An 11109-nucleotide genomic window follows, 5' to 3' on the forward strand; every position below is an offset into this window, starting at 1 on the left:
ATCCAGTATCATATGAAACTAGAAGACCTAACACATCTATTTTAAAGCCAAAGTGAAGTATCCAGTAGCATATGAAACTAGAAGACCTAACACATCTATTTTAAAACCAAAGTGAAGTATCCAGTATCATATGAAACTAGACCTAACACATCTATTTTAAAGCCAAAGTGAAGTATCCAGTATCATATGAAACTAGAAGACCTAACACATCTATTTTAAAACCAAAGTGAAATATCCAGTATCATATGAAACTAGAAGACCTAACACATCTATTTTAAAGCCAAAGTGAAGTATCCAGTATCATATGAAACTAGAAGACCTAACACATCTATTTTAAAACCAAAGTGAAGTATCCAGTATCATATGAAACTAGAAGACCTAACACATCTATTTTAAAACCAAAGTGAAGTATCCAGTATCATATGAAACTAGAAGACCTAACACATCTATTTTAAAGCCAAAGTGAAGTATCCAGTAGCATATGAAACTAGAAGACCTGACACATCTATTTTAAAACCAAAGTGAAGTATCCAGTATCATATGAAACTAGACCTAACACATCTATTTTAAAGCCAAAGTGAAGTATCCAGTATCATATGAAACTAGAAGACCTAACACATCTATTTAAAGCCAAAGTGAAGTATCCAGTATCATATGAAACTAGAAGACCTAACACATCTATTTTAAAGCCAAAGTGAAGTATCCAGTATCATATGAAACTAGAAGACATAACACATATATTTTAAAGCCAAAGTGAAGTATCCAGTATCATATGAAACTAGAAGACCTAACACATCTATTTTAAAGCCAAAGTGAAGTATCCAGTATCATATGAAACTAGAAGACCTAACACATCTATTTTAAAGCCAAAGTGAAGTATCCAGTATCATATGAAACTAGAAGACCTAACACATCTATTTTAAAGCCAAAGTGCAGTATCCAGTATCATATGAAACTAGAAGACCTAACACATCTATTTTAAAACCAAAGTGAAGTATCCAGTATCATATTAAACTAGACCTAGCACATCTATTTTAAAACCAAAGTGAAGTATCCAGTATCATATGAAACTAGACCTAACACATCTATTTTAAAGCCAAAGTGAAGTATCCAGTATCATATGAAACTAGAAGACCTAACACATCTATTTTAAAGCCAAAGTGAAGTATCCAGTATCATATGAAACTAGAAGACCTAACACATCTGTTTTAAAGCCAAAGTGAAGTATCCAGTATCATATGAAACTAGAAGACCTAACACATCTATTTTAAAGCCAAAGTGCAGTATCCTGTATCATATGAAACTAGAAGACCTAACACATATATTTTAAAACCAAAGTGAAGTATCCAGTATCATATTAAACTAGACCTAGCACATCTATTTTAAAACCAAAGTGAAGTATCCAGTATCATATGAAACTAGACCTAACACATCTATTTTAAAGCCAAAGTGAAGTATCCAGTATCATATGAAACTAGAAGACCTAACACATCTATTTTAAAGCCAAAGTGAAGTATCCAGTATCATATGAAACTAGAAGACCTAACACATCTATTTTAAAGCCAAAGTGAAGTATCCAGTATTATATGAAATTAGAAGACCTAACACATCTATTTTAAAGCCAAAGTGAAGTATCCAGTATCATATGAAACTAGAAGACCTAACACATCTATTTTAAAGCCAAAGTGAAGTATCCAGTATCATATGAAACTAGAAGACCTAACACATCTATTTTAAAGCCAAAGTGAAGTATCCAGTATCATATGAAACTAGAAGACCTAACACATCTATTTAAAAGCCAAAGTGAAGTATCCAGTATCATATGAAACTAGAAGACCTAACACATCTATTTTAAAACCAAAGTGAAGTATCCAGTATCATATGAAACTAGAAGACCTAACACATCTATTTAAAAGCCAAAGTGAAGTATCCAGTATCATATGAAACTAGAAGACCTAACACATCTATTTTAAAACCAAAGTGAAGTATCCAGTATCATATGAAACTAGAAGACCTAACACATCTATTTAAAAGCCAAAGTGAAGTATCCAGTATCATATGAAACTAGAAGACCTAACACATCTATTTAAAAGCCAAAGTGAAGTATCCAGTATCATATGAAACTAGAAGACCTAACACATCTATTTTAAAGCCAAAGTGAAGTATCCAGTATCATATGAAACTAGAAGACCTAACACATCTATTTTAAAGCCAAAGTGAAGTATCCAGTATCATATGAAACTAGAAGACCTAACACATATATTTTAAAGCCAAAGTGAAGTATCCAGTATCATATGAAATTAGAAGACCTAACACATCTATTTTAAAGCCAAAGTGAAGTATCCAGTATCCAATATGAAACTAGAAGACCTAACACATCTATTTTAAAGCCAAACTGAAGCATCCAATATCATATGAAACTAGAAGACCTAACACATCTATTTTAAAGCCAAAGTGAAGTATCCAGTATCATATGAAACTAGAAGACCTAACACATATATTTTAAAGCCAAAGTGAAGTATCCAGTATCATATGAAACTAGAAGACCTAACACATCTATTTAAAAGCCAAAGTGAAGTATCCAGTATCATATGAAACTAGAAGACCTAACACATCTATTTTAAAGCCAAAGTGAAGTATCCAGTATCATATGAAACTAGAAGACCTAACACATCTATTTTAAAGCCAAAGTGAAGTATCCAGTATCATATGAAACTAGAAGACCTAACACATATATTTTAAAGCCAAAGTGAAGTATCCAGTATCATATGAAACTAGAAGACCTAACACATCTATTTTAAAGCCAAAGTGAAGTATCCAGTATCCAATATGAAACTAGAAGACCTAACACATCTATTTTAAAGCCAAAGTGAAGTATCCAGTATCATATGAAACTAGAAGACCTAACACATCTATTTAAAAGCCAAAGTGAAGTATCCAGTATCATATGAAACTAGAAGACCTAACACATCTATTTTAAAGCCAAAGTGAAGTATCCAGTATCATATGAAACTAGAAGACCTAACACATCTATTTTAAAGCCAAAGTGAAGTATCCAGTATCCAATATGAAACTAGAAGACCTAACACATCTATTTTAAAGCCAAACTGAAGTATCCAGTATCATATGAAACTAGAAGACCTAACACATCTATTTAAAAGCCAAAGTGAAGTATCCAGTATCCAATATGAAACTAGAAGACCTAACACATCTATTTAAAACCAAAGTGAAGTATCCAGTATCATATGAAACTAGAAGACCTAACACATCTATTTTAAAGCCAAAGTGAAGTATCCAGTATCCAATATGAAACTAGAAGACCTAACACATCTATTTTAAAGCCAAAGTGAAGTATCCAGTATCATATGAAACTAGAAGACCTAACACATCTATTTAAAAGCCAAAGTGAAGTATCCAGTATCATATGAAACTAGAAGACCTAACACATCTATTTAAAAGCCAAAGTGAAGTATCCAGTATCATATGAAACTAGAAGACCTAACACATCTATTTTAAAGCCAAAGTGAAGTATCCAGTATCCAATATGAAACTAGAAGACCTAACACATCTATTTTAAAGCCAAACTGAAGTATCCAGTATCATATGAAACTAGAAGACCTAACACATCTATTTTAAAGCCAAAGTGAAGTATCCAGTATCATATGAAACTAGAATACCTAACACATCTATTTTAAAGCCAAAGTGAAGTATCCAGTATCATATGAAACTAGAAGACCTAACACATCTATTTTAAAGCCAAAGTGAAGTATCCAGTATCCAATATGAAACTAGAAGACCTAACACATCTATTTTAAAGCCAAACTGAAGTATCCAGTATCATATGAAACTAGAAGACCTAACACATCTATTTAAAAGCCAAAGTGAAGTATCCAGTATCCAATATGAAACTAGAAGACCTAACACATCTATTTAAAACCAAAGTGAAGTATCCAGTATCATATGAAACTAGAAGACCTAACACATCTATTTTAAAGCCAAAGTGAAGTATCCAGTATCATATGAAACTAGAAGACCTAACACATCTATTTTAAAGCCAAACTGAAGTATCCAGTATCATATGAAACTAGAAGACCTAACACATCTATTTAAAAGCCAAAGTGAAGTATCCAGTATCATATGAAACTAGAAGACCTAACACATCTATTTTAAAGCCAAAGTGAAGTATCCAGTATCATATGAAACTAGAAGACCTAACACATCTATTTTAAAGCCAAAGTGAAGTATCCAGTATCCAATATGAAACTAGAAGACCTAACACATCTATTTTAAAGCCAAACTGAAGTATCCAGTATCATATGAAACTAGAAGACCTAACACATCTATTTAAAAGCCAAAGTGAAGTATCCAGTATCCAATATGAAACTAGAAGACCTAACACATCTATTTAAAACCAAAGTGAAGTATCCAGTATCATATGAAACTAGAAGACCTAACACATCTATTTTAAAGCCAAAGTGAAGTATCCAGTATCCAATATGAAACTAGAAGACCTAACACATCTATTTTAAAGCCAAAGTGAAGTATCCAGTATCCAATATGAAACTAGAAGACCTAACACATCTATTTTAAAGCCAAAGTGAAGTATCCAGTATCATATGAAACTAGAAGACCTAACACATCTATTTTAAAGCCAAAGTGAAGTATCCAGTATCATATGAAACTAGAAGACCTAACACATCTATTTTAAAGCCAAAGTGAAGTATCCAGTATCATATGAAACTAGAAGACCTAACACATCTATTTTAAAGCCAAAGTGAAGTATCCAGTAGCATATGAAACTAGAAGACCTAACACATCTATTTTAAAGCCAAAGTGAAGTATCCAGTATCATATGAAACTAGAAGACCTAACACATCTATTTTAAAGCCAAAGTGAAGTATCCAGTATCATATGAAACTAGAAGACCTAACACATCTATTTAAAAGCCAAAGTGAAGTATCCAGTATCATATGAAACTAGAAGACCTAACACATCTATTTTAAAGCCAAAGTGAAGTATCCAGTATCATATGAAACTAGAAGACCTAACACATCTATTTTAAAGCCAAAGTGAAGTATCCAGTATCATATGAAACTAGAAGACCTAACACATCTATTTTAAAACCAAAGTGAAGTATCCAGTATCATATGAAACTAGAAGACCTAACACATCTATTTTAAAACCAAAGTGAAGTATCCAGTATCATATGAAACTAGAAGACCTAACACATCTATTTTAAAACCAAAGTGAAGTATCCAGTATCATATGAAACTAGAAGACCTAACACATCTATTTTAAAACCAAAGTGAAGTATCCAGTATCATATGAAACTAGAAGACCTAACACATCTATTTTAAAGCCAAAGTGAAGTATCCAGTATCATATGAAACTAGACCTAACACATCTATTTTAAAGCCAAAGTGAAGTATCCAGTATCATATGAAACTAGAAGACCTAACACATCTATTTTAAAACCAAAGTGAAGTATCCAGTATCATATGAAACTAGAAGACCTAACACATCTATTTTAAAGCCAAAGTGAAGTATCCAGTATCAGTATCATATGAAACTAAACACAAGACAGCATACATCAACTACACAATGGATCACATCACTGATGGAGCTTGGACGAACCTGACTGATCTGATGTGGGGGAACTCCCTCTTTCACAGCCTAATGTTGGCAGGTATGCTGATATTCTTCAATTATGACTGACCCAATCTACAAAAGTGTTTTTTTCGCTGTGCATATCCACCTCGCATCAGAGATATTCCCGTTCCTTCCTTCCTTCTCTCGATGTGGTCTTCATCTCTGCCCTTCATCTTCCTTCCCTCCCTGCTCCCTTTTCCCTTCATCTCTCCCTCACTCCATCCTGTCTTCTTTCTTTTCTCCAACATCCCTCCCATCCCTTCATCTCTCTCCCATTGTGACATCCTTCTCTCTCCCCTTCCGCTCGGCCCTCCCTTCCTTATTCTCTCATCTTTTTCTAATCTGCTCTATTCCATTAAGGCTTTTTTCCATATCCATATATCTGTGCAGACGTTGGCTCTCCTGGGAAGCCTCTTAAACCTTCATTAGCCAACACTAATCCAGCCTATTAACACATTTGATGTTAGTGGCGAACACAGAGGGTCCCGTGACAGAGTGACAGAGTGCTGACCCCTCTCTCGGTGTGCTGGCAGGTCGCCCTGCGCGCCTGCTGCAGAAGGCGGAGGTGAAGATCATCAACGACACGGTGTGCAACGTGGTGACGGAGGGCCAGGTCACCTCCAGGATGCTCTGCAGCGGCTTCCTGGCCGGAGGAGTGGACGCGTGCCAGGTGAGACACCACAACACGTGTGTAGTGCTGGAAGAATAGCTCCAGGAAAGCATCAACACACATAGAGGTGTGTATATATATATATATATATATATATATATATAGGTAGGTTTTCACACACTGGTACAATGATCACGCTCTGGCTTCCAGGTAGTGCAGCGGTATAGGTTCCCTGCATGTTTGAGCGCCTGTGTTACCTCTGGCTTGCTCCGGTGTCACATACAGGCACAATTGGCCGTGTCTGGGGGTTCGGGGGGGGATCCCCTCCCACGTGCTACGTCCTGCCGGTGAAACCCCTCGCTGTCAGGTGAAAAGCGACTTCACATGTATCAGAGGGAGCATGTGCTAGTCTACAACTCTCCCCAGATCGGCAGAGGGGGTGGAGCAGCAGGGGGAATTGGCCAAGTACAATTGGGGAGAAAATGGAGAGAAAAATCAGAAAAGCTATATATATATATATATATACTGTATATATATTAATTAATACACAGGACAAGATGTTACTATCCCTTGTGCCAAAATCCAAGGAAAAACAGATTTAGAAGCCCAATCCAGAATAAAACAAGCTAACAGGCTAACAAACTAATAAACAAGACACAAATCACCAGTTACCTACCCTAGCCAACAGCAGTATGAAGCATGTCATTGGGGTTTTCAAGTGGGCACCTTCCTTCACCGACGTTTCGTTAAGTTAGGCCCACGACACCTCAAGAAGGCTTAACGGTGTAATCCAGCGTCCTGGAAACACCCCCCTCCATGCTACCACCGCACAACTGCATATTACCTCACTATCTAAGCCTAGTTATCCAGGTCGATTCGGTATGACATTCCTGACTACACCACCACTGTCAATGATTCAGCCCTGTTGATGCGGACCGTTAATCATGACCAACAACAAACAATCCCTAACTACACCACCACTGTCAATGTGTATATATATATATATATATATACTGTGTGTGTGTGTGTATATATATATATACTGTATATATATACAGTATATATACACACACACACACACATACACACACACACACACACACACACACACACACACATACATCACTCTCTCGCATGCAGACCCAATCTAATAACTGTTGTCCTCTGGTCGTGCTCGCCAGGGAGACTCTGGAGGCCCCCTGGTGTGTTTCGAGGAGAGTGGGAAGTGGTTCCAGGCCGGCATCGTGAGCTGGGGCGAAGGTTGCGCTCGTCGGAACAAGCCCGGCGTCTACTCACGCGTCACCAAACTGAGAGAGTGGATCCGCAAGGAAACGGGGGTTTGATGATGTTTGGGAGGACAGGGAGGGAAGCGGAGCGGGGGACTGACGTCATGCTGCTAAAAATACTGGAGACGGAACATTTGAGTCTGATTAAGGACAAGTCCCCCCAACACCCATTTGTTTAGCCACAGACTCACACTGGGGACACTGCTGCATGGACCCAGCTCCTCACAGGAACAACACACACACACACACACGCACACGCGCGCACACACGCACAAATACACACAACCACCCAGACACACATGTACAGTTTTAAGCCACTTTTTTTATTGGTTCAAAGCAGACACTTGTGCCCCAGTCATGTCATGTTTCACTGGTGAATCTCCACTGCATGTAAATAATAATGAAATATGTATATTTATCTAAATTTGTCCAATGTGACATGCTGTCTTAAAGTGCTGTAATTACATGCTAGATGACTTGGGGGCAGAATCCGAACATTTTATATTGTGTGTGTGTGTGTTTTTTTTTTAAGGTTATGTTTCTAAATGCTGTTTCGCTCTCTGGAAATCCAATTGTGATTTTAGGCTTTAACAAATTAAATATTGTATCTATTTATAAACAAGTGAGATGTCTTTATCCTCTCATGGTGCACTCTGTCAGTGGGCTCATACTATAGATATTTATAGATTTGGGCTCGAATATATCAAGTATCTTAGAATACTGTAGGAGTGCTGCTGATATCAGAGTAGAATGCTGTTTAAGTTATTGCAACATTGTATGCGATTATATGGTCTAAACAGACTACATCTACAGTATTCCTATGATATACTTGCTTACTGGCCTTGCTGGGTCTATGGCCACACTGGAATGATCTGACAGAAGTCCTTATTCAGAGAAGCTTAGATGGAGGATTAGATCCAATAGGCCTTTGCACAGTTGAGCTCAGGGTGATGAGGTCTTCAGTTCCATGCACCTTGACTGCTCAAGCAAATCAATAGGCTTTCACCGGGTGCCAGAGAAATGCAATGACTTCTTATCCCTATGAGAGTTTCTTCTCATTTCTTCTCATTTTCATTCTCATCATTTGTTTTTATCTCAGAGTAATCATGGAAATAAAATCCTGGAAAAGCAAACCGAAGATTTAGCCGAAATATTGCATATTGAAGAGAACAGACCTTTTTATTGATTACATAGAGCTTTACAATCAAACTATGCAAGCGTAAATGTGTCTTTTTCGAAAAGTCGGTTGAGGGGCCAGACATTGTAGATAGAAGCTATTTTCATGAGCAATTAATGTACACTATGATTTTGGATTATGGATGTACTGTATATCTTTCTACAATGTGCTTGTTTGTATGTGTTTTTATATGAAAGATTTATGATAATAAACATTCTTTCACTTGATTCCTCAGGACCTAATTACATTACCTGTGTTATTTGTCTTTGACTAGGTCCCATTTAGTGTTATAAATGCATGTCTTGTGAGACCTTGTCCCATCTCACAGTAGAATTGTAATGAGCATGTAGCTCTCCTCCCTGTCGTGACTAGCATGTCTACCTGGGGAACGGAGGTGACAAGACAAACTCATATTGTCAAATAATGCCTACCTTTGTCACAGTCCTATCCTATTACCCTAGGAGATGGGCATGTCAGCTTTGGGGGGTGGAGACGCGTACAGTGGGGGGTTCTACTATCTCATCTGTCTTCATTAAAAGCAGCACTCCACTGGGGGAATAGGAAAATCAACATAGACAGCGCCACTAATTTATGTATTCATCATCTTGCCAACATGGGAAGCTTTGTTTGTCACCGTTCCCCCAATCCACACAATGAACCTCCTTCCTGAGCTGACCCACTCACAGGACCCAAAGCAGCCAGTTCTTTTATCGGAAATGGTTTTATTTAAATATAAATATGTGTACAAAGGTACAAGCAACAATCGCTCATTTTTTTTTAGCAAATAAAATTCTTAATACATTATTAAAAAGAATAAACAAACAAATGGCAATTAGTTGTGTTCCAAAAAAGCATAGTAACGGCATTCAGTGATTGATGAACAACTTAAAGAAAATCTGTAGACCCACTTAAAATCAACCAAGATAGATACATATGTATATAATATAAAGATACTTTACAATAGAGCAGCTTACACGCTGTACATTAAGGCTTATATAAAATATAAAAATAAAGACAAGCGATGATCTTTACTTCCTCACTTTTAGTGACTTTTTCTTCTCGAATCAGGCTGCCCTGTAACAGCTTTTCAGGCCAATGGCAGTACAGGCTTCCATACTGGAGATCTTCCAGGCCTCTGGAAGTGGAATGCAACTGGGCCAGGTGCAGGAACCAATGTTCTCAAACATGGAATGGACATGAACATAAACGCTGAAGAGTTTCACTAGACACATCATTTGCATGCAACAGAGAGAGAGAAAGTACGGGCTCAGCCATTTGTACAGATACTTAGTATTTCAGGGTAGTACTGTTTCTTGTAAACATATTGAGATGACTTGATTGAGCTGAGAAAACTGGAGTGTGTATGGTCCAAATTGGGACTGCCTTGCACGCCTGCGCCTCCTGAAGTTGACACTGCATTCAAGCTTATTTCAAGTTCAAGATTGCCACCATTTTCCAAACCATCATCCATGATTGTTCTAGTAATAGCCTACTACTCTTAGTTTCACAATCAGAAAACACAGCAGAAAAGCAGTACCAAGGGTAGGACAGTAGTGCTCGGCCCCGGTCGCCCCCCCCCCCCCCAAACAATTATCACCATCTTTGGGTTTTCATGACCTTACCTTGTCCAACATGGTACAACACACATAGTTAACGTATAGTCTGCCATTCAAATGAAGGCTACGGTACACATGATCTTCATATCTCCTTTTTCCCCCATCTATACTAGACTAGACTAGTCCAGCACGCTCATTTTCATAAGATGTTCCACAAAGCTCCAGGAATGAAGCTCAGGCCAAAAGGCCTCCTCTGCTGATTAAACTGCCCATACAGTGCCTGTAGAATGTGTCGTTCAGTACAGCTAGCCTGTTGTGCAGGATGGATTGTGAATTGTCTCTGTGTAGCTCAAGTCTGTTGTTGATGATGAGAGACACAAATGTGCTTAGAATTCCTTTCGCATGCCAACAAACACCAAATGACGGACGACAAATAGGTTGTTTATAACTTTTTTCCTCAAATACGTCTTGTATTTTCATCTTTGCTTAATTTCTTTTCGAGGTCATGTTTGAGATTGAATGTGTTGACACAAAGTAGGCTCTGGAATCCAGGTAAACGGCTACCAGTTGTTTTGGCCACTCAATGTCGGGAGATGCATTTGATTGGTTTTCTAGTTTGCCCTTGCATCCCAAGTCCACGGACAGAATGTCTCCACAGGTTCGGCTGGTCATCATGTACAGACAACCTGGTGAGGTATCACACTGTAGTTATTATGAGTTTGAGTGGAACAACACAATCTGCTGAATTCACCAGCTCAGGGACTCTACAGGCACCATTACTGTAGATCCCACATTCCTTGACAACAAATAAATTAAGGGTGGTTATCCCAT

The 11109-nt window shown here is 37.6% G+C and overlaps 1 protein-coding gene across 2 annotated transcripts in view; it reads left to right on the forward strand.

Moving 5' to 3' along the window:
* Positions 1-8913, forward strand: part of st14 (ST14 transmembrane serine protease matriptase) — a 66352-nt gene extending 57439 nt beyond the window's left edge. For both annotated transcript variants that reach the window (XM_083640122.1, XM_083640123.1), the window contains exons 18-19: positions 6183-6319; positions 7441-8913. In XM_083640122.1, coding sequence (XP_083496248.1) covers positions 6183-6319; positions 7441-7602 — 299 coding nt within the window. In that variant the 3' untranslated portion in view covers positions 7603-8913. The remainder of the gene's footprint in view (positions 1-6182; positions 6320-7440) is intronic.
* Positions 8914-11109: the final 2196 nt, after the last annotated feature.

This window comes from Poromitra crassiceps (genome assembly GCF_964638095.1).
Source record: "Poromitra crassiceps genome assembly, chromosome: 1".
Taxonomy (NCBI): Eukaryota; Metazoa; Chordata; class Actinopteri; order Beryciformes; family Melamphaidae; genus Poromitra; species Poromitra crassiceps.